This window comes from Martes martes (genome assembly GCF_963455335.1).
Source record: "Martes martes genome assembly, chromosome: 7".
Lineage (NCBI taxonomy): Eukaryota > Metazoa > Chordata > Mammalia > Carnivora > Mustelidae > Martes > Martes martes.
In genome coordinates this window covers 101,339,205-101,364,554 of record NC_137894.1, presented here as the reverse complement: position 1 = coordinate 101,364,554, position 25,350 = coordinate 101,339,205, and the positions used below count along the sequence as shown (strand labels likewise).

Below are 25,350 nucleotides of genomic sequence, written 5' to 3'. Positions count from 1 at the left end.
TTATTTACTTATTTATTAGAGAGACAGAGGGCACAAGCAAGAGGAGCCCCAGGTAGAAGGAGAGGGAAAAGCAGGCTCCCTACTGAGCAGAAAGCCCAACAGGGGGACTGATCCCAGGATCCTGGGATCATGACCTGAGCCCAAAGCAGATGCTTAACCTACGGAAACACCCAGGCGCCCCAAGAGTCATTATCTTTTAAAGATACACTACCTAGAATACAAATGAAATAATATCTGGGATGTGTCTGAAAATAACCCAGGAGGAAGAAAGTAGAAGAAAAGATGAAAGAAAACTGGGCACTGAATTGATAATTGTCAGAGCTGGGTCATAAGTGCATGGGGGTTTATTACATGGATTTCATCTACTTTTACGTGTTTTAAAATTTCTATGTTAAGTTAAAGTCAAGCAGTTGCAAAAACAAATGTTCATGTAAATTAAAAAAAAAAAAACAGGTCACTTAAAAATGATACCAGTAACTTGAATATAACTGGGTTTTAGATGACGTAAGGAATTTGATGATACTAATATGGAGAGTAAAATTCAGAAGTTAAGCATCACAGCAATTTGTTAGGTAACATAATGGCATTGTCATTATGGGGAAAAATATCTCTTCAAAAGACACATGATATACTTAGGACTAACATGACATGATGTCTAGAATTTGTTTTAAAATTGTTTTTAAGTGGGGACAAGAAAAAACAACTACAGCAAAATGTTGAAACTAACTGGTAAATATATAGGGGCTCACTGACTCTCCTTATTTGTTAGCATTTTAAAAAGTAAGTAACAACAGGAATAATAATAGATTCTAAGAACTTCCTCCACTAAGTGAGAGAAGGAAAAAAAAAAACCCAAGATAAATAATTCAAACTAAAGGCCCCCCACCCCAGTTCAAATTAGGGTCAAGTTTGGAGGGGGTAGGGAGACAGGAACCACCCATAAGAGTTTTTCTCTTATTTAATTCACCCGAATTTCACAAATAGTCAGCAGAGTATGGCGAGGAAGGTCTCACAGTGTTCCAACATAATGGGGGCATACTCGAAGAAAAACAATTTTTTTTTCAAGAATTATTTCCTCCTACCAGTCCTGCCCTAGACATCCATTTATAAAGAACCTTTCAATATTTTCTGAAGTCCAAGAAGTAGGATTGTCAGTGTGTTTTGTATGGGAACAAAGCTTCCCTAACATCCTGAGCACATATGATTCTGATTGTACAGAGAGGTTTCTGGGCATGAAAATAGTGTTTTTTCATTCCTAGTTTTCTGGCTGTGCTCCAAGACTACTTTTCTTATCAAGTTATCTTTAGCAAGATCCTTGCGGGGGGGACCTTTCAAAGACTTTTATGAAAACATTTGCACATACACATTTCAGCACTTTAAGTAATGATACCAAGTGTTTTTTGAGGTTCTTAAGAGAAAAACACATTCTAAAATTACCTAATCCTACCAAAATTTCTGCTGTGGGCAATCACCACCATACCTAAATTACATAATTATTATTGGCAGAGTGAAAAGGAAAATTAACACCTTCTGAGAATTCACTATATGCCAAGTATTTAACATGTATTTTTAAATAAATCCTCATAACTACCCTAGTATTTTTTTTAAAGATTTTATTTATTTGAGAGAGAGAAAAAGAGAGAGAGCATGCACGCATAAGCAGAGGAGCTACAGGCAGAAGGAGAAGCAGGCTTCCCACTAAGCAAAGAGCCCACTGTGGGACTAGATCCCAGGATCCAGGGATCATGACCTGAGCCGAAGGCAGATGTTTAACTGACTGAGCCACCCAGGTGTCCCCCTGTAGTTTGTTTTTTTGTTTGTTTGTTTGTTTGTTTTTTAAGATTTATTTATTTCAGGGTTGGGGAGGGGCAGAGAATCCCCAAGCCAACTCCCCATAGAGCACGGAGCCCAACACAGGGCTCAACCTCAAGACCCCAAGATCATGACCTGAGCTGAAAAACCAAGTCACCCACTCAATCAACTGAGCCACCCAGGTGCTCCAGGTGAGTATTAGTATTGTCTGAATATTACAGATGAGAAAAGTGGAGCACTGGGACGCTAAGTAACATAACTAAGTAGCAGAACCAGATTTGAACCCAACCAGTCTAGCTCCAACATCTGGGCTGCTCTCTGCTATACTACTATATACCTCAAAACTTTTCACTTTAAAACATAGGAAAGATGACTATTTGAATATTTCTAGACCCTGGATCATTGACTCTCTTCATAATCCTAATAATCTTTGAGATTTACATTATTAAAAAATAATTTAACCGGCAGATCCTTCAATAAAATTAAACCGTCTGAAGAGAATTAACAGCAGCTATTATAGGCCTTAGCACCACTCATCAAGAATAATGAAGCCCCTTAACTGCTCACCCTAATGCAAAGCTCACCAGTTGACAGACCCTAGGTAGGTACAGAGATCCCAACCATTTTATATTGTTTCATTCTTCCATTTGCTTGGTTAAATCAGAATCAAATATCTGTATCATGAAAGAGACAAGGAAACACAAAGTTGAAGAAATGTGACAAAGGAAGAAACAGAATTCATAAAACAAAATAGATCTTGTTAAAAGCCTTCTAACTAAGATCCTCAGAAACAGTCAAAATTTTGCATCCATAAAGCAAGACAGGATGCAATGAAAAGGCAAAAAAGATTGATAGAAGACTGTTGGAAATAAAAAAACAAATTTAATTTGAGTTGTGAAGATGAAATTTTAAAAGTAGACAAAAACAGAGACAAAAAATGATCAAAGGAAACACAGCATCAGTCCAGGAGGTCAGCATATGATTAGCTAGAGTTCCAGAAAGAACAGGGAACACAGTCAGTGGTACTGTAACAGTGCTGCATGGAGACAGATGGCAGCTGCACTAGTAAGAAGCACAGCTTAACACAGAGATGTTGCATCACCATGTTCTACACTTGAAACTAATGTAACACTGTGTGTCAGCTATGCTTCAATAAAAAAAAAAAAATTAAAAATTAAAAAAAGAATTCCAGAATGAAAGGAGAAAAAAATTGGAGGAAGTTTCTGAAGAAATATAAATTTTCCACAGAAGATGAATAAGTTAATAGATTTATAGAAGTCTTCCACTTAATAGGGCCCACTCAGTGCTCAAATGAATAGAAGCCCAAACCAAGACATAGAACTGGAGAATTTGAGACAACAGAGATAAAAAAATACTACAAGCTTTCAGAGAAAAGACAGCTCATCTACAAAGAAACAAGAATTAAACTGGCCTAGGACTTTTCATCAATAATGAAGGATACTAACAACTGAGAGCAATGCTTTAAAATTCTGACAGAAAATTATGTTCAACCTAGACTTCCATTCCCAGCCACACTAACAACAGTTTAAGAATAAAAACTTTTTCAGACAAGGAATTGTTCAAAATTTACCTCCCACACATCCTACCTTAGTATGTACCCTAGCAAAACAGGCAATAAAACCAAGAAAGAGGACTATATGGGAAATAGGAGTATAATGAAGGCAGGTCACAAGATGTCAGTTGAGCAACAATTCTAAACAAAGCACACAGAACAGAGCAAGAGGATAGTGGGTATCAAGGAAGGTAACTATGAAAAAGAGACATACTAGAAATTTGATACTATCTTTAAAAAATGGAAAAAATTAAGGAAGCTATAAAAGCAAATAATACACCCCCCAAAAGAAAACAACTGAGAATTCTGATATGGGGAGGACATTCTGTTTTCTCCTTGGAGAATTACCTTCTCCCCACCCCTAATACATATGACACATACAGGGCTGACCCCACACCCATCCGTAAGCGTACGCACGTTTACCAGGCTCTTAACTATTCTAATCCATTCTCTCTGCTTTGCTGCAACTTGTCTGGAAATAAACACAAAGCCTACAATCTGTACAGGTGGGTAAGTGGTGAACAGTGTGGAGGATCTTGAAAATAAAGTTAAAAGGAGAAAATCAGACTGGTAACAGCAAGAGAGCAACTCTTCAAAGCAAGGTTTGAGCACCTGGATCCAACCCTACTCTATCCTCCAGGACTCTCAGTTCTGGGAACCAATTTTCTCTTTCACAGTTATGGCTGCACTGGTTTTCTAACACATACAAGGTCTCTTAAATACTCCTCTTTCAAAGCAGGAAGTCATAAGATATCGCCTACTATTAGTATAATAAAAATAAATACATAGTATTTACCAAGGTAACCAGAGAGCTAAAAATAATGACAGAGCTACAGAAAGAAGATGGGAAATGGGATAGAGGTGTTGGGAAATAATTGTAATGGGTCTCTGTATCTTTCAGGCAAGACATTGTCTGCTCATCGTTCTGGACTGGATTTTCAAGGCTGTTCATATAACATACAGCCTTGCAAGACAGAAAGTGTTTTCTTCAAGAACAAAAAGCAGGCATGCTTGGTCTCCCTCTGGAACAAAGGGCAGGCATGCTGACTGTAATAAAATATTTGAAATCTCTAAGCTCAGAGTTTTCTCCAGTAACAAAACCCACTATATGAATAGGTATTATGTGGTCCTCTCTGCAGCACCCTGTGGGAACTGAGGCTCAGAACACAGGCACAAATGAATGCTGATACTCTAGCTACTGCTACTGTTATGAATACTAAACTGTACTTCATCTCTAACTCTGTAGAGTCTTCCACCAGCATCCATGAAACTGTGACAGTAGGCTAACTTGTTAGCTTCAAGTAGGGTAAAATCTCAGATCCCTAGTAATTCTTTTTTCTTTTTTTTCTTTTTAAAGATTTTATTTATTTGACAGAGAGAGATCACAAGTAGGCAGAGAGGCAGGCAAAGAGAGAGGGGGAAGCAGGCTCCCCGCCCAGCAGAGAGCCGGATAAGGGACTCAATCCCAGGACCCTGAGATCATGACCTGAGCTGAAGGCAGAGGCTTAACCCACTGAGCCACCCGGGCACCCCCCCCCTCCCCCGCCTAGTAATTCTTGACAGGTGGTAAATGAGAGCTAAATCTTGGCGATCACTACAGAACATCAACAAATAATGCTTAAAATTGGTAAAGCAAGAAATGGAAAAAGCACATTAACAAGGGGAATTATGAATCAATCATAGAAACAACTGAAGTGGTTCCACTGGAGAGGGAGCTGGGGCAAGGAGGGGTAAGGAAAGGGGATTACTGCTTTCATCATAAACTCTTCTGAACCATTATATTTTTTCCCCCCGCCATGAACATGCATTCGAGAAAGGAGCCTCTGCTGGCTACTTCAAAGGGGCAAAGAGAAGTATTAAGAAAAAGCTTTTGTCAGTATTTTATCCCACTAAAGCTGAATGGGAGCATCAAGAAAAGCACCTCATTCAGCAGGACGTTCTCATCACAGTTTTAGAAACCTAAAAGGGAAATATCTCCCCAGTGATCATCTCAGGCCAAAAAAATCTCAATGTATCTCCAAAAGTAGTACCTCATGTCTTGCTCTGGAGCATTTTTTTAAAATAAAATGATTCTATCTACACAATAGTGTCTTACAACTTGAAGCACATTACTGGCTTCAGCATATGAATATGTATTCTTAACCATAATTTCCTGCAACTGTAGATTCTAATTCACCCTCCACAAATCACTGTTGTTTTTAAGGCAAATTAAAATTAATTGTTCCTTTGCCAAACCAAATTCAAAAAACAGAAGATCTGTTTAGGAGCCAGTCCTGGTTTTATTTAAAATACACTTTATTTAAGTTGCATTAGTTAACTTTAACATAATACTACTGTTTCAATCACAGTGGCCTCATTCAATCAACTGAAGTCATGCGAAGCTGGAGCAAATAAAGATAAAGGTCTCTGGGACATCAGAGTTCCACGAAGTTGTTTCTAATTTCTTTTTCACTACAAGGTGCTCTTCACCAGGAAAACATTTTGGGTAGTTTCTCTACACGTTGTACTGTTCAGATTTGAATTCCAACTTCAACAAACTTATGGCTAAGCAAACCTCTTGACCTCTAAAACCTCTTAAGTTTTCCCAAGTAAAAGGGGACAAGAAGACATTCGTCATACAGTCTTAATAAAGATAAAATTCACATAAAATGTTTAATATAAGGCCTACTCCAAAGAAAGGAAGGAAGGAAGGAAGGAAGGTAGGTATTACTATTGTCATTCCTCACTTTGTGGAAAGTCACCTCCAGTAGGAAATAGATGCTCCAAGTGCACACAGTGGAACACACTCAAACCTAGACACTCTGTCTTATTAACTGAATCACCATTGAAGGCCATGATAACTTCACCAAAAACGATGCTAGAGGCTTGAAGCAGGTGATGTATTTCAGCAAAGCCAAAACTTGGTCTCTTTTCCACCTAGAGAATACAGTTCTTAAACCTTGCACAGGTTTTGCCTTGGTATCGTAATGGAACACAGTGATCTTCAAAAGCAAAACATTTAAGTAATGGGAACAGTACTTTTAAATACGAATTTTTAAAATAAAAATTATTTTATAACTTACTCTCTCACATGTTACCTTCGTCCTACCTTCATTCATTCAAAAAATGCTTGCTGAGCACCTATGATACACTTGAAATACAGTAAATAATCTAAAGCCCCTAACGCCACAAGAACACTGGTAGTGAGAGAGAGAGTAATAATCTTAGATAAATTATATAGTATATGTTTCAAGGAGATAATTGTTATAGGAAGAAACAGACTAGGATAAGGAAAGTTGGAAGTACAGTGAGAGGGAAGCAGTTGCCATTTTAAACAGAGTGGTCAATATGGGCTTCTTGAGAAGGTAATATGTAAGATATTCAGGAGGGGAGGAAGTTAGGCATGAATATCTAAGAGAACAGTGTTCTAGGCACAGGAAAAAGCCAATACAAATCCTAAGGCAAGCACATGCATACCTGATTACCACCACCACTACCTAACAAATAAGCAAAAACATCCGCTATTATAATTTAGTCTCTCAACAATATCTCCCTCTCTGCCCAAAAAATGTGGGCTAGCAAAACCAAAAGAAAGAAATCAATTTATAAATATTCATTCATTCAACAAATGTTTACTGAACACCAGCCATGTGCTAGACACCACTTTTATGCTAAGGACACAGGAAAAAACAAGACACACCACTTTCTATTCTAAATTATGAAGACCTCAAGAAGGGGCCTGAGGAGGACTACAAAAGCCACTTATTAAGTAAAGGAAATTTTTTTTTCTGTTAACTTCTTAGGGCTTCATTGCTCAAAGAGATTCACAAAATGGGATACTATACTGAAAGTATCATTAAAGTCTCTATCTTTAGAGCATAGATATCAGCCCATTAAATTTCTTTACCTAAATAGATGATAATTTCAAAAGTACTAACAATAGCATTATATAGGGCGCCTGGGTGGCTCAGTTGGTTAAGTGTCTGCCTTTGGCTCAAGTCCTGATCCCAGGGTCCTGGGAATCAAGCCCCACATCAGGCTCTGCTCAGCAGGGGAGTCTGCTTCTCCCTCTCCCTCTGCCTCTGCTTGTGTACTCTTTTTCTCACTCCCTCTCTCTCAAATAAATTTTTAAAATCTTTTTTAAAAAATGATATTATATGAATAGTTTCTCCTTCCTGCCCCTGAAGGACCAATACATTGCTACTGGGAATCTAATCATTTTTCTGCCACTTTCCCAAGATACACTTCAATTAGAGAAAAAAATGCAATCTACTAAGTGAAAGGTTCAATGCTGTATGCTACAGTAGCTGAGTAAAAGGTCTCTGCTCTCTTAAGACATCATGTAGTTTGGGAAAACATATGTATACAATCCTTTTTTGAATGCTATTTCCTATTTCTTTTTTTTTTTTTAAACATAAAACCCACATTGCGTGGGCTTTTTTTTTTTTAAAGATTTTATTTATTTATTTGATAGAGAGCTAAAGAGCACAAGTAAGCAGGAGTGGTAGGCAGAGGGAGAGGGAGAAGCAGGCTCTCCGTTGAGCAGGGAGCCCGATATGGAGCTTGATCCCAGGACCCTGGGATCCTGTCCTGAGCCAAAGGCAGCCGCTTAACCGACTGAGCCACCCAGGTGTCCCGCTACGTCCTACTTCAAAATTAAGTACAGCTAGCTCATACTACCACCTGGTTGTATGGAAAATTACTATGAATTTTTTTTCCTCGAGTTCCAATCAGAAGTTTATTTTATAGAGATAAAAACATATTTTAAAAACACTTATTATTCTGGGGCATCTGGGTGGCTCAGTCAGTTGACCATCCAACTCTTGGTTTTTGGCTCAGGTCACCATCTCAGCATATAGAACAGAGCCCCTCCTCGGCTCTGTGCTCAGCAGGAAATCTGCTGGAGATTCTCTCCCTCCCCCTCCACACTCTGCCTCCACCCCCAGCACACTCTTTAACAAATAAATAAAATCTTAAAAAAAAAAAACACTTATTATTCTATAAAAAATTACAATTTAGCAGAGTATATTTTACCAAATTTATCTGAGCCCACACAGCAACTGGAGAATAAAAGGTTAGAAAGAGAAACACAAGAAATATTATAGAAAAGGAACTGAATTGAATATACTGGTTGATTACTTTTTTTGTCCCCAATTAAGTTAATGGGTACTTAAAGATTAGCTGGAACATGTTTCTACACATTAAGGAATGTGATGTGAGAAAGAGGGGGGAAAAAAATTACCGCATTTTAACCCTGTGTCCTAATCTACATTTGAAGAGAGGAACTCCTGAAAAACACCTTACTACACTTGTCTTCCTGTCAGTTTACTTTGAAGTAGGGACATACCTGAGAGATACTGCGAGTTCAGTTCAGACCACCACAGTAAAGCAAATGCCACAACAAAGCAAATCAAATGAGTTTTTTGCTTTTCTGGTATATACAAAAGTTACGTTTACACTATACTGTAGTCTATTAAGTATGCAATAGTGTTAAGTCTAAAAAGCAAAGCAGAGGGACACCTGGGTGGCTCAGTCAGCTAAGCACCTGCCTTCAGCTGAGGTCATGATCCCAGGGTCCTGGGGACTCCTTTCCAGGGGGTTTTCAATTTATGTTGCCCAGGAATGGCAGTTACAGCCTTACAAAATGAATTTCTTAAATAAAAGACTTGAAAATCAAAACGACTCCTTGATCCACAGGCCACAGAATGGATGTTGTGTTAGCAGTCACGAAAACAACATCCCCATCACAGCTCCCCAGTGGCCAATGAGCGGTGATATTTCAATATCTGAGAAATAGGTTTCACTCAATAGTGAGCTTAAAATATTGGGTAAACCATGTCATGAACAGAGGCGCTGTCATCCAGGCTTTGTTGTTCCATTTAATAGAGCATAGGCAGAATAGAGTTAGCATAATTTTTAAAGACCCTGGGATTTTTGGAATAGTACATAGGCACTGGCTTCAATTTAAAGTCATCATTAGGGGGCGCCCAGGTGGCTCAGTCAGTTGATCATTCAACTCTTGGTTTTTGGCACAAGGGTTAAGCCTCTGTGGGTTAAGCCTCTGCCTTTGGCTCAGGTCATGGTCTCAGAGTCCTAGGATCAAGATGGAGAGGGCTTGGGGCACCTGGGTGGCTCAGTGGGTTAAAGCCTCTGCCTTTAGCTCAGGTCATGATCTCAGGGTCCTGGGATCGAGCCCCACATTGGGCTCTCTGCTCAGCAGGAAGCCTACTTCCCCCTCTCTCTCTGCCTGCCTCTCTGCCTACTTGTGATCTCTCTGTCAAATAAATAAATAAAGCCTGGAAAAAAAAAAAAAAGATGGGGGGTGCTCTCTGCTCAGCAGGGAGCCTGTTTCCCTCTTTCTCTGCCTGCCTCTCTGCCTACTTGTGATCTCTCTCTATATATTTATTCATTAATAATAAATAAACTATTTATTTATTATTATAAATAAATAAATAATCTTTTTAAAAATAATTAATAAAGTCATCATTAGCATTAGCCCATTAACAAGTCAACCTGTCCTCTGAAGACTTGAAACCAGGCATGGACTTCTCTCTAGCTACGAAAGCACTAAAAGGCATCTTCTTCCAATATAAGGCTTTTTCATTTTCACTAAAAATCTGTTGTTGAGTGTAAGCCACCTTCATTAATCATCTTAGCTCTGTCGTCTGGGTACTTGCTGCAGCTTCTACACCAGCATTTGCTGCTCTACTTCGCACTTTTAGGTTACTGAGATGGCTTCCTAAAGCTCATAAACCAACCTCTGCTAGTTTCAAACTTTTCTTCTGCAGCTTCCTTACCTCTTTCAGACTTCATAGACTGAAGAGAATGAGGGCCTTGCTCTGGATTAGGCTAAAGGTGGTAGCTGGTTTGCTCTTCTATCCAGACCACTAAAACTTTCTTCATATCAGCAGTAAGGCTGTTTTGTTTCCTCTTCATTCGTATGTTCACTGGAGTAGCACTTTTAATTTCCTTCAAGAACTTTTCCTTTGCATTCATAGCTTGGCTGTGTGACACAAGAGGCCTAGTTTTCAGCCTGTCTCAGCTTTGGACATGTCTTCTTCACTAAGCGTAATCATTTCTAGCTTTGATTTCAAACTTTTTTTTTTTTGACAGAGATCACAAGTAGGCAGAGAGGCAGGCGGGGGGGGGGGGGGGGGGAGGGGAAGCAGGCTCCCCGCTGAGCCGGTGCTCGATCCCAGGACCCTGAGATCATGATCTGAGCCAAAGGCAGAGGCTTTAACCCACTGAGCCACCCAGGCACCCCTCTAGCTTTGATTTCAAAGTGAGAGATATGTAATTCTTTCCTTCACTTGAACACTGAGAGGCCACTGTAGGATTATTAACTGGCCTAATTCCACTACATTATATCTCGGGCAATAGGGAGAGGCCCAAGGAGTGGGACAGACAGAGGAACAGCTAGCTGCTCAGTGGAGCAGTCAGAACACACAACACTTACTGAGTTCACCATCTTATATGGGCACAGTTCATGGCACCCCAAAGCAATTACAATCAAAGATCACTCACTGCAAATTACCCAAACAGAATAAAAAAAAGTCTGAAATATTGAAGAATTACCAAAATATGACAAAAACACACAAACTGACCAAATGCTGATGGAAAAATGGCACTGACAGACTTGCTCAACACTGGGTACCACAAATATTCACTTCGTAAAAAATGCAAAATCTGCAAAGTGCAATAAAGTGAAGCACAATTACACAAGGTATGCCTGTATTTATGAGTATGGCTAATGAAACATGATTGGAAATGTAGTGAAGTAGCAGCTTCTTAAAGTCTTCCTATAAAAAGGCTGGCATGTGGGGCGCCTGGGTGGCTCAGTGGGTTAAAGCCTCTGCCTTCGGCTCAGGTTGTGGTCCTGAGGTCGCGGGATCAAGCCCCACAATCCCCACGTCCGGCTCTCTGCTCAGCGGGGAGCCTGCTTCCTCCTCTCTCTCTGCCTGCCTCTCTGCCTACTTGTGATCTCTGCCTGTCAAATAAACAAATAAATCTTTTAAAAATAAAGAAAGAAAGAAATAACAAATAAAAAGGCTGGCATGTAACCTTTGCCCCTTCTTGTATCTTGTAGTGTGGAAGAGGCTCCAATAGCTGAAGATCCAGCTAGGGCAATTAAGACATGGGCAACAAACAGTGGAGTAGTAATAATATGGGAAGAGCCAAGGGGTAGATAAGAGTAAGGAATGAGGATAGGCTAGAGGGCTGGGGCTGGCTCTTGACTGCAGGGTTGGTTATATACAATTGTCAAAACTCATCAAACCATCTGCTTAATATCTGTGCATTTTACTGTATTCATTATGTCTCAAAACAAGAGCAAGAAATAGCATGAGTGCTTTATCAGCCCTAGATCCCATATCTGAAGTTTAATAAGAGAAGTACTTTGTAGTTTAACCCACTGCTAGTTAAGATTTTCTATCACTAATACACTCTTCATATAACAATACATAAAAGACAAAAATCAAATGAAAAAGGCAAGGTAATAGTTTACAGAATCTTCTACAACTTAACGTTTTTTTTAAAAAGTAGGGAGGGGAAAAGTGTGCCCAACAGAGAGGAGAGAGGAGAAAACTCAAGTTTTTGTACCTTTTAGTATTTTGAACCACATGAACACATTACCTATCCAAAAAAATAATGCTGATTATTCCTATTAAATATTCCATTTAAATTTTTTGAAATTTTGGCATATGCAGATTTTATTTGAACTTATATTAACTTTAGTTTCAAAAAGATCTCACACTGGACTAACTACCCAGAAAACCGCTAGACACAAAAATGAAAAAAGGATATGTTAGGAGGAGGAAAAAGGCAAGGAGACTACTCTTCTTTCGAGGGAAAAAAAAAAAAAAAAAAAAAGACAAGAAAACATTTTAACCCAAAAGGGAGGCTTTTGGGTCATTCTATTGCTGGAAATATATTATTTATCTTTTAATTTCTCATTATCTACTTTCAGTAAGAACAAACAAAAGCAGCTAGCAAAATCAAAAAGGCCAACAGGCTTTTTCCTCTGACTAACTGAAACAATCATACAAAAGGTTCTTTCTTACTGGGCAAGTATAGATTACGAAGAGTTACAAATAGTAACTGTGAAAGTCTGTGAATCAGATTAGAAATTGAAATAAAATGAGGATTTCTGAGAAATTTATCAAACTGACCTTCCCTGGTTTTTTTTTCTCAACACTTTGAAAATTTGCGTATTTTAATCCTGTCACCTTTTTCTTGGTATAAGCAATGCAAAAAATTTTTACCTGATTCTACAGAAAAAAAGGATTAGTAATTGTCAAACTAGTCCTAAAGGTATTTACTGAAGAAACCAATTAAGACTTTTAAAGGAATTCCCACTGAATTATAGGGCTGTGGTCAAGAAGTAACATGTATTTAAACCACAGCCATTAAACAAGAGAAAAATTCAACAAGTGTTTGGTAAAAGAAATCCTTAGAAACACTGGGCGGGGCACACGAACAGACCTTTAATAACATAAAATCATAATATTTAAGTAGTCCAAAAAATGAGCTGGCAAGCAGATTTTAATCTTCAAAATTAATTATATCTTTTAAAGAAGCAGGCTGCCCTTGTTTTTAATGTCCCTTAAAAGAGGGGAAAGCCATTGGATATTCATAAAGCAACAATTCTTAAAAGCTTTACAACTCCTCATTCTCTCTCCTAAAAGAGGATAATAAAAATTTAAGCAGGATAGACAAGGTAGATTCACAAAAAAAGATAACTACAGTTAAGAATCACATAATTTTTTTTTTAATATTTTGGGTTACTGAGAAGATCTGTAATGCAAAAGCTAAGCCCCTAGATCAAATAAAGAAGGGGGAAAATAATTCATTTTTCCAATTCAGAAATACAACAGTTACTAATAACATAGCTTAAGTTTTCATTTAAATTTCAAGACCATCAACTTTTTTTTAGAAAATCAGTAGCTCTAAAATGTTTTAAGTGTAATTTTTAAAGGTAAAAATATTTTATACTACAGTCTTACAAATATATGCAACTTAAATGTAAAGTTATATTTTGAGGAAAACTTATATCCTCCTGCTAATTAAAAAAAATGTGAACTTTCTACAAGTTAATATATTTTAATAAATAAATATCCAAACAAAAACAATTTTACTTAATGATATTTGCCAAAAAGACAGGAAAACCTACAAGGTGTTAAAAAATAAGACAAAAGAATATATTCTTAAAAAGACTCTGATTTGCCATGGACACCTGGGTGGCTCAGTTGGTTAAGCATCTGTCTTGAGCTCAGGTCCTGATCCCAGGCTCCTGGTTCAATGGGGAGCCTGCTTCTTCCACTGCCTGTGCTCCCTCTCTGACAAATAAATAAAATCTTAAAAAAAAAAAAAAAAAAAGACCATTTTTTGGCTATTTGCCAAAGAGTATATACAAGATTCGTAAAAGAGTGCTAAAAGAAAAAGTGACAGAAGTTAACTAATGTGCTTAACATAATGCCTGGCATCTTAAACATACTGCACTTTTCTTAGTAAATGAATAGTAAACAAATAGGTCTTGAAATGCCACAAGTTAAAAATGTTGGTTTATAGCTATTTTAACAAGATAACCATATAACATGTTAAATATAACACAGGCAAAATATCAAATGAAAGACAGGATTCGTAAAACATAAAGCTACATATGATCTTCAGAATTATTTTCAGGATCCATTTTCGTCATTCTTTTTGTAGTATTCCAAATGAGCTAAAACATTGTAATGAATGGTAGGGCTCTTCAACTAGAAGACTGCCTGAACTAGAGAAACCTATCTCCTAGGGCTAAAGTGACTACTGTGCAGAAAGTACCACAAACCTCCAGAGAATAATCCTGATGACTGAACTTGAAATAAAATCTCTTGGCCTACTTAGGAAACAAGTTTGCCACTCTTGGTTCCCGGACAATAGAGCAAATGTGTCCTTTCAAACTTCCTGATTAAACTCAAAATTTCATCTTCAGAAACTCCAGCTAATCAATAATTCCTTACTGTAGCTCCATGAGTGATCTTACAGCTTCAAGTAGACTACTTTATAACCAAAATTAATTAATTTTTAAAAACCAAATGAATACTTCAATACACAAACTCCTACAACTGAATTTGCTAGAAGGTGTCCAAATTAACCAGCAGAGTAGAAAACAAAACAGAATTTCAAAAAATTTAAAGCTACAAATTTAAATCCCCCTTAAAGATGAGAGGAAATGCGGCACCTGGCTGGCTCAGTCAAAGGAACATGCGACTCTTGATCTCAGGATTGTGAGTTTGAGCCCTGCACTGGTATAAATATAAATAAATAAATGGGGGGTAGGGGGACAAGGGGGAAAAGCTAAGCCTTTAACTATGTATCTACAATTTGAAGACATAAGATATGAAGCTTAGTATTTAGTAAGAGAGATAAGACAAATAATATTCATGAAACAATAGCAAGAAACGACCGTACATGATGAAGGGCTAAGGTGCACCTGAGCACTCATTACACACAGGGGAGTTCCAGAAACAGACTGCAGAGGGACTGGAGAGTCCACGGCTTTATGGGAACAGGCTCCTCATAATGGATAAGGACATCTGCAGAAATGGGAAGGGAAGGCACAGCTCAGGAAACTACCTAACTGAACCCCAGGTTTGTTGCAGGCAGTCCCAGAAACATGTGAAGAAGATGGGATGAATCAATCACCTTATGAAAAGTCTCAAAAGCTACTTTTAAATGTGATGCAGAAAAGTAAAATTCCAGTGGGATTTTTGTTCAATTAACCCAACAAGTGTACAAAAAGACTGAAGAGAGTAAATAATGGATTTATGAAAACTACAGAGACTATTATAGAAATCTAAACCCAGAATGATCACTGGTCTAAATCTGTGCTATCCAGTACAGAAGCCACTAGAGACATTCGGTTTTTGAGCATCTGAAATATCACCTGTCTTAACTGAGATGATATTTACATGTAGTATGAACATCAAATTTCAGACTTTGCATGAAAAAAAGAATGCAAACCATCTCAGTAATTTTTTATATTAACTACCTGTTGAAATCATGCTATATGGGATATATTATGTTAAATAACATTATTAAAATTCTTTTCAGCTGTTTCTTTTTACCGTTTTTAATACGGTAATCTAGCAAATTTTAAATTACACGTGGCTCACATTATATTTCTACTGAACAGCACTGCTCTATGGTTATCTCAACTTTTCTGACCACTCCCATGATTTGAAAAATTTTAACACATAAATGTACATACTTCTAAATTTTACATATGTATATATGTACTACCAAACTTCTATATTTTACATACAGTATAAAACAAACACAAAAATAAATACTAAAAGGATGAAAAATTAACTAGAGGTTCCAGTACTTTCCTTTTTGCAACCCAGTGGACTATCCCATATGCTCCATACTGGTGGTTTAGGATGTTAGCAGAGAGACTGATCAAGGGAAGACAAATCCAACTAAAAGATTCACTAAAATTTAATTATTTGTTGACTATGGGAGCAAAGGAGAGGGGATGAATTAAGATGACATAATGGACAACTACTATTAGCTACTCAGCATTCAGTAGCCCCTGAATTTCCCTCAGGACAAAAAAGCTAAGCCATCATGTTGTTTAGGTAGCAATGACCCCAACCTCAGCTCCAGGGGTAGGTCCAGGCTGGCTAAACCAGTTACCAAATCTTATCTGGCCTTAGTGGTTGGTTCAGAAATGTCAATTTAACTCAAAGTCAATGAAATGCATAAGACATTTGCTGGGGCTCCTGGGAAGAGAAAGTTTCTTCTTAGCTACACTTCTTAAACTGAAGTGCACAGATCCCCTAAAAGGTTTAGGTTATAGAACTCAGGGTGTCTGTAAACTCAGATGAAGGGATGAAAGGTATCTTCAACTTCACTGAATTTAACTGAAATTTACCATGTCCTTCTTTTGTGAATCCAGTCAACAGACCATAATATTAGTAATACCAGTCACTCTGTCACCAGCAGAAATCACAGTTTCCTATCACATTATCATTGGTTGCAGACACGCACAAATAGTGACAACGTTCATCACTACCTGGAAATTATTAGACTCATATTAAATCTTAGCTTTCAATTTTTAAAAAATAATTTGATAACAGTATTTTAATATAATTGCTCTTTATTAGACCTATGTACTTAATTTAAGTGAAGGCCCTCGGCAGCTGTTGACATGTTGTGATTTCTGGCCAGTGTTCTAAATGTCAAAATGAAGAAATTCAATGAAGACTGGGTAAATCATGGGAGTAACTATGACTCTCTTAAGGTAGTCAAATGCCTCACCATCTAATAATTAGTGATGTACAGGAACAAGAGTCCCACTGTCCCTATCTACTATCCAGTAAAACCACAGCCAAGGGAACATGGAAAGATGACCCTGTTGAACTTGACTCTAGTCTGGCATGGTAAAGTGACATGAGAGGTGTAGAATGAGTGGGAGGCCACTGGTGCCCCATCCCCTCCACAAGATGAGATGAGGTTGGCCAGCTTTGAGGGTCACCGATGAAATACTGTTACTCTTAACCATTTGGTTTTTTAATAAAAATAAAACAAAATAAAATAACATATGAAAGGAGTCCTACAGGCTTCAGACTGCCAAAGGAGTGGAGGAAGGAATGAAATGTCAAGACCACTGTCCCTACAGCTTCTGAAGCACTCATCCCTCCCCTCTGGATCTAATGGCATGAGACCTAGAGCTTGAGCTGCTGACAAACATGCTGGGACCACAAAGGGACAAACACATCAGAAGCAGAGCTCATTAAGTAAAGGAAAAAAGAGAAAGATAGATTCTGATCACATACAAGTATACAAGTGTATCAAGCTTCACCTTTGGACTTTTCAATATTGTGAGCTAGCAAACTTGAGTTGGTTTTCTGTTATATGCAGAACATGAAAATCTAAATGGTACACTTGATTTCAATAGTTTCTATCTCAGGAAACTAGAACAATATGCACGGTCTTTGCACTGAAACAGCAAAATTATAGAAGACTTGACTTTGTTACATTGAGGGAATCTGGGGAAAATGAGTTTAGATCTCCACAAACAGTGTCACTCAGTACTTACCCTAATCCATTCTCACATAGATTTCCTGTTTTACAGAGACTGAACAACTAAAAACTACATTTTCCAGATGCCCTCAAAACAAAGGTTTCACATTTGTCCTAAGTGCAGCTAAGCAGACATACCTGCATAAGAAACATAAGGCAAAAAATAAGATGTAATGATAGTTCTGGCCAAGAAAGTTAAACTACCTTTTTTTCCAGGAAGTTAAACTTCCGTCAAGTATGGTGGCAACAGCTTTCTGATTCAACAACAAGGCAGTGTTGGCCTGCAGTGGTTCCCTCAGCAGGAAGTCTGCAGTGTCATTCTGGGGTGTATTCCTAGAAGCTCTACCTAGTCTGTTCAGCCCAAGAGTACATCATTCTCAATAAATCCCATCTACTAGAACCACTTAAATAAATACACTTGCTACAGACTCCTGAACAAGTACAAAGTAAACTGGGATATACAAAAAGCAGCATTCAGAAACTTAACAAGAGTTAACAGCTTATGGATATGGAAGTATGGAAAGAATTATAATTGAGATAATTATAATTATAATTGAGAAGCCCTAACAGCTAAGGGTCAGATAACAAAGAGCACAATATAGAGCCAAGAAAAAGCTTTCAACAGTTTAAATCTGGAAGAGAAAGAGGTGCCAGCATAGCTGAGAAGCCAGATAGGCAAATAACCAAGAAAGGAGAGAACTCAAAAAATGAAGAAGTCATCTACACAATTAAATACCAGAGATAACAAACAAGATAAGAATTAAATCTGTCTTTTTGAAAGATTTTTATTTATTCATTTGAGAAAGAGAGAGCATGAGTGGGGGGAAGGGCAGAGGAAGAGGGAGAAGAAGCTGACTCCCCACTGAGCAGGGAGCCCAACGCAGGGCTAGATCCCAGGACTCTGGGATCATGACCTGAGCTGAAGGTAGATACTTAACCAACTGAGCCACCCAGGTGCCCCTAATCTGTTGGGGGTTTTTTGGGTTGTTTTTTTTTTTTTTTTTTTACATTACTTCCTTCTTCAAAAATTATCATTGGGTATAAAATACTGTTTATACTCACTCCAAAATAGGCCCCACTTAACACTTGAGTGCTACTGTTCCTTAATACAGTAACTTCTAACTTCAAATCATATGCTCTATTTAAATAAAACACAAACCAAAACCCAACTCTTCTCTGGATCCTAAAATAAAGCCCCCACTCAAGACCCATACCTTGGAAGCTTTCTCTGGCAGTCCCAGTTGCCTCCTCTAAATACATATAACATTTACTTTCTCTTTTCAGAAACTGACACCTAACTAAAACCCAAGATGAATAAGCTTAAAGAAAACAGAAACTGTGTTCTTCATTTCTTTATATTCTGAACACCTAGAACAATGCCACCTAACAAAGTAGGACCTTTGAAGAGGTAGTTTCAGAATAAAGTGGTGGAAGTAACACTTGGAAGGTATATGAAGGAACTTTCTCTAGTGACAGTAATGTTTAATACCTTGACAGGGTTATATGTCACAAAGATGAACTCGTCCAAGCTAGAGGTATGGTATATGAAAGATCTGTAGATTTCACTTAATATAAATTTTACCTTAAAAACAATTAAGAGGGGCGCCTGGGTAGCTCAGTCAATTAAGCATTCAACACATGATGTAAACTCAGGTCATATCTAAGGGTCTTGAGATCAGCCCTGTGTGGGGCTTAAGATTCTCACTCGTTCTCTGCCGGCACCCTCCACCCCTGCTCATGCACTCTCTCTCTTAAAAAAAAACAAAAATTGGGGCGCCTGGGTGGCTCAGTGGGTTAAGCCTCTGCCTTTGGCCTAGGTCATGATCTCAGGGTCCTGGGATCGAGCCCCACATCAGGCTCTCTGCTCAGCAAGGAGCCTGCTTCCCCCTCTCTCTTTGCCTGCCGCTCTGCCTACTTGTAGTCTAAATCTTTAAAAAAAAAAAAATTAGTAAACAAATAGTTCATGATGGGCACACTTAAGTATTTGGGGGTAAAAATACAACTAAATAGAAGATGGACTGATGAAAGGACAGAGGAAGAGAGAGGCAGGTTAGGATGGATGGGTAAGTAAGTACATATGGCAAAATATGAATTATAAATTATAGAATCTAGGTTTGTCAGTACGTAGGTATTCAACCATTCAACAAATTCTTGCAACTTTTCTGTGATTAAAATTTTTCATAATAAAATGTCAGGGAAGGGACACCTGGGTGTTCAGTCATTAAGTGTCCGCCTTGGGCTCAGGTGATGATCCCAGGGTCCCGGGATCAAGCCCTGCTGAGCAGGGAGCCTGCTTTTCTTCCCTCTGCCGCTCTCCCTGCTTGTGTTCTCTCACTCGCTCACTCTAATAAATAAATAAGATCTTTAAAAAAATAAAAACAAAGTGGAAATGAAGGCTGTGAGGGGCTCATATATTTTGCAGGTTTGTCAAGGAAAAGAATGAAAACAAAAGACAAAGGAATAACCTTAGAGAAGAAAGAGAACATATATACATGCTTCAGAGTGGGATGTCTGTTTTCTACCCCTTTGCTCTAGCTCTAATTTTAGACTGCCTACACAGACTAGTTCTGGCCTTGAGCGCTCGTTCTTCACTGAAACAAAGTGCTCACTAAGTTCCATTCATTTTAGAATAATCAAAATCTGTGGCATCTAGACCCTTTGCCTGCATGACAATCTGTTCCCATTCTTTTCACCTGAGTTTCTAAATACTTTTTTTTTTTTTTTAAGATTTTATTTGACAGAGCAGGAGACACAGCGAGAGAGAGAACACAAGCAGGGGTAATGGGAGAGGGAGAAACAGGCTTTCCGCGGAGCAGGGAGCCCTATGCGGGGCTGGATCCCAGAACTCTGGGATCATGACCTCAGTTGAAGGCAGATGCTTAATGACTGAGCCACCCAGCCACCCCCTAAATACCTCCTTAAACTGACCTTGAGATGAGACCTTTGGCCAACCTAGCATAACGTAAATGGTTCACCCTCTTGGTCCAATTCTGGCTCCTCAAACCCATAGCCCTCCATGGCAAGGGAATATTAAAACAAAGGTCAAGAACCCTTGCAGCAAGGACAAAACGGCATGTCAGAGTCCCTGGCTAAGTACCTGGTACAGAAGTACTCAAAAAATGTCTGTTAGATGAATGAAACCCATGCCTCATGATAATATTTAATCACATATATTAATGCTTAGTTTCATATTTGTACCTACATTGTCCTGAGGGTGGGAAATATATGTGCTAGGATTCTGAAGTTGAATATTTAAAAGGAGAAGATCTGGAGTTTCCTCTGTGGAGAGAGCTAACTAGAAGATGGAGTTGGAAATGACAGGTTGATAAACTCTTTCAGCTAATGTTAAGAGACACCTACATTTTAATCATTAGTACTCTCCTAGATAATACAATATGTTCATCAGCTTCAAAATACCATAAACATCACCTAAAGAGAAGTTCAATTATACAAAGACAAAGAATGGCAGGAATTCAATTTCCAGATAACTTAAATGCATTTGGAGTTAATTTGCTCTGTCTTCTTGTTGCTTCCAAAGGACTGTAGATTATGCACTTACTGAATTTTGCCTTTGTCACACATGACTTAACAAGGAAGGCATTCATTATACCATAGTAGCATCCCTCAAGTATCTGGTTCTAAACAGCTGCAAATTTTGGAAGGTAACACCAAATGATGTCTCTAACAATTAGTATGTTCTCCCCCAACAAATATTAAAACAAGATTAAGGCTTACTAGATTAACCAAACTGTCCAAATTAAACTGAGCATAAATTTAAGTTTAGAAAATAATGTAAAAATGTTGCATAGAAAAAAAAAAGAAATTTTGCACAGGAATTTAAATTAATAGAATTTCCAAAGAATTTGGAAAATTCAAAAAATACAGCACTGTCATTCCTCATATTTGCTTTACCTGTCTGAAAGATGCCATAAACACAAATGAATGAATGATTTAGCCCTTTCAAATGCAGTAACCGAATAAGATAATGAAACATTTTAAAATAATAATAAACCCAATTTCAAATAAATTCCCATTTATAAGAAGTAAAAGCTACTTCCTAGACCCAAAACTTCAAGGCCTGGATAGAAAAACATCCTGCCAAAGGTGGAAACAAGCTGTAAAAAATGTTTCAGAAGAATTATGGCTCGTTAAATAGTTATACAACTGTATACATAAGCTGACTTTTTAAAAATTTGGTATTGTTCCTCAGTCACATCAGAATACACTAAAGACATTATTCTCCACCTATCATCTCATTTTCCATTAGGGAAAAAAATTCATAACTACTAAACACAATAGAGGGGAAAAAAGTACTGCCAGGGAGTGGTTATTTTATTATCATCATTTATATGTCTTTCAACTCACATTTAGACTTTCATCCCTTCCCATATACACAAGTACATTTAATTTACACAGAGCCGCATAGCCTGCCCCAGAAAGGTTACTTGGAAAAGACACATGCAAGTGTCCTTCTGAACCTCCTTCAATTTCATTACATAGTATCTTGCCATGATCCTTTCCTCTTAGAGTAGGCTGACTAACACCCTCACTATCAGCAGTTTCACCTTAACTCTGTAACTATCAGTTATGAGGATCCAAACACTCAAATTTTGTCTTCAGAGCCTTCGAACAACATATTAACATATAATTCCTAATTTCTTAAAAGAAAAAAATAACAACTTTCAGTAGTACACACAATGCTGTCAAATTTCCAAGGTACAGTGAGTGAGGATCAAAATGAGATTCATAAGAAAGCCTTCTTTGGTGAACTTTCAGTCAAATCCAACAGTAATTAATGAGGGTTAAATTTTTGCTTTCATTTCCTGTGTTAATGCACACAGCATAACTTCCACCAGCATGCTGGTGCAAAATCTAGAGAGACAATCCCTTATCGATCACTTTTAAAGAGCAAATGGAGAAGAGGAAGTATTAGCAACAAAAAACTACCTTTTCAAGTCTAAGTCAACAAGGAAGGACTGAGGACTCCTACCCAAGCTTCCTGCTAATGACCCTAAATTGTAATCATGCTTCAATTTTAAGGCAACTACCTTTCAAACTAGATTCTATTTAAATGATCCTATAGAGAGGAAGAAATTATATTGATATGCAAGTGACTAGCTTCTTTTCTGGTCTGGCCTGATATCATTTGAAAGCTTTGGGAAAAACTCAGTATTCACAGAAAAGGCACTTTAATGAAATTCTGTTAGTTTCATATTTGAAAGCAATACACACAAAATTTTAGTTACTTGTCCAGACAAGCCATCCTGGGATATGTTATTGTCATAGCCCAGTGTTAGTAGGAAAGCAAGAAAACGGCTTGTTGAGTTATAACCATAGGAAACCCTCAATTATCCACGATAGCACAGGACAAAGCCAACTTACATAAATTAAATCGTCAGGTAATGACTACTTAAAAATAATACTGGATTAATCAAATCTCCCTCCCCACTCCTCCACAACAGAAAAAGCTCATTTAATATCTGCTCCCCCTTTTCCTAGCCACTTTCTAACAAAAATGCAAACAAGCAGATACCGGATATAATTCCAAGACTGTGTAGCTAAAAAGAGAGAGGCAAACTGAATTATCAGCACTCCAACTGGTTCCATTTCTAAAGCAATTCCGATCACAAACCATCAAACTATAAGTTCAGCTTTCTGAAAGCAGTTACACACTCAACCCCCCCCCCACCTCCGGACTTCTATTTTTCTGTATCAAATGTGTCTTATATTGAACTGTACCAACAATGCTTGCTTGAAATGATGTTAAAGAACTTGACAACTATTACAACTATGAAATGCTGGTATCGGACCACTTTCGATTCAAATCCGCGGCGATTCCAGGCGTCGGTAGAAGACTGAACTTCCTTTTTCTCCCCTCCCGGTCTTCCCCGCCCTTCCGCGCGCCAAGGTCCAAGCCGGGGCCTGCTGTGACATCACAGCCCATCTCTTGGAAACCTCTGACGTCACAGACACGAGGACCCAAAGCACTATGACCTCATCGCTGACTGGGGCCGGCCCGCAGTCGACCTGCGCCTGCTCCGAGGCGAGAGAAGCTCCCGAGCCCCCGTCCGGCCCAATCCCGGAGGAAGGTTAAGGGCAGGCGTCAGCTCACCTGCGCCGGGGCGGAACCGATAGGGTGGCTAGCTCAGGCGGGCGCGACTGGGCGACGCGACCCCCACCCAGAGCACGACTTTCTCACCCGCCACGGGTCACGGAGGTTGAGAGAGCAGGTCCAGCGCCTCCTCACGGCCTATCCGTGATCTCCGGGGCTTCAGCCCGGACCTGGGACCCGGTTGTCGCCTGCCGGCCCGCTCGACCTTCCGTGGCCCATAGGGGCGCTCAGCGCCCGGCCAGAGCGCTGGCTGAGGCCGGTCCGGGAGGAGGCGCGGGCGGCCCGGCCCCTGCCCCAGACGCGCCGAGCGCGCCGCGAGCCCGAGACCCGCGGGCGGCGCCCCCGCCCCCACCCGCCCCGCGCCCCGGGAGCGCAGGCGGGCGGGAGGGGGCGGGGAGCGGCCACCGTGGCCGCCGCCGCAGGACCCCGACCGCGCTGCCCTCACGCCACGCCCCACCGCGGCCCCAACCCACCTGCGCTCTTGCCCCGGCCGGGGCCTGGCCCGGGGCTGCACACCCCGATGCTGCGGCGGCGGCTGCAGGCCTGGCTCGCTCCCCACCGCTGAGGCGGACCGAGCGCCCAGCGCGGCGCGGCGGAGCCCAACGCTCGCCCCGAAACCCATTTGTTTGGCTAAAACGGCGTGACGTCACGCGCCGGCCCAATCGACGGTTGGCCAGGGGAGGGGCCTCCGTACCGGGGGTGGGTTGCAGCGACTCCTGCCGGGCATTCTGCGGTCCTTCGGACGCTGGGGACGGAAAGAGTGAGGGACTTAAAAACGGTGAAGTACTGCGGGCCCCCAAGTGGTGGAGAAGAGCGAAAGCTCGGGGACGTGCTGTAGCGAAAGGAATCAAACCTCCAGGCGAGCCAGAAAGGTAGCAATGGCCAATGTTCAGGCTGCAGCCAGGACCAGTTTATTAGCACTCATGGGTGGATCTGGAGCTACAAATGGTATTAAATGCTGTTAGATATCCTCGTAGAGTCGGGTTCCGATTTTGGTTCTGCTACCAGCTTGGAAGGCTGGATTTCAGAGTTCTCATCTGTAAAAGAAGAGTCCCTTCTGTCATTCGTTTCTATGCAAACCATGGCAGGACTACCGCACATAGATAAACTTTTGAGATTGACAACCTCGAAATGTGGTCTGTAGAAGCTCACGAAATTATAAAAGAATATATAGAATAGGTAATTAATACTCAATTAATTTAGTACTTTCAAATCAGAGTGCCAGTGAGGAAACTTTTTATACCCAGGCTTTAAAATGATCATTGCTTTCATTATAAAAATAATTTTAACTGCATCGTAGAACATGAGGACAATAAAGAAAAATTCCTTTCACGTAAACATGGCCACTCTCAGCATCTGGTGTATTTTCTCTTAGATTTTTTGTCCTGTGCGTTTTTATTTTACAATGTTATCATAAAGTGCACACAAGTTGGGGGGTCCTCTTTTTTCACATGTATGTTTTTCATATTTCATGTAAGCTTCATAAGCATTTTAACAGCTGAATAAAATTAATTGGACATGAAAAATTTACTGAATTCTCTATTCTTGGACATAACTTATTCCCCTCTCTTTGCCATTACAAAGAAATCACAAGACATTCATGAATGTAGATTTTTTAAGATTAATATCAGAAATGGAATCATTAGGTAAAAGTGTATCCATACATTTATAGTTACTAAAACAAACTGCCAAAATGATTTTTTAAAGGTTGTACCAAGTTATATTTAAATTAGCGGCTTTGATTTGAGCCAGCCCTTTAAAAAGTAGTTTTGTAAAATATAAAACTAAATAAAAAATTAAAAAGTAG

At 39.3% G+C, this 25,350-nt stretch overlaps 1 protein-coding gene across 5 annotated transcripts in view; it reads right to left on the bottom strand.

The window, feature by feature from the left end:
- The window catches only part of FBXO34 (F-box protein 34), an 81,797-nt gene extending 57,622 nt beyond the window's left edge, over positions 1 to 24,175 (bottom strand). The window contains exon 1 of one of the 5 annotated variants that reach the window (XM_080807734.1): positions 24,017 to 24,175. Coding sequence is in view for 1 of the 5 variants with exons in the window: in XM_080807733.1 (XP_080663859.1) it covers positions 24,017 to 24,165 (149 nt within the window). In the remaining 4 variants the exon portion in view is untranslated. Of the gene's footprint in view, positions 1 to 23,543; positions 23,664 to 24,016 lie in introns of those variants that run through there. The other 4 variants (XM_080807733.1, XM_080807735.1, XM_080807738.1 and 1 more) reach the window with 4 other exon arrangements.
- Positions 24,176 to 25,350: the final 1,175 nt, after the last annotated feature.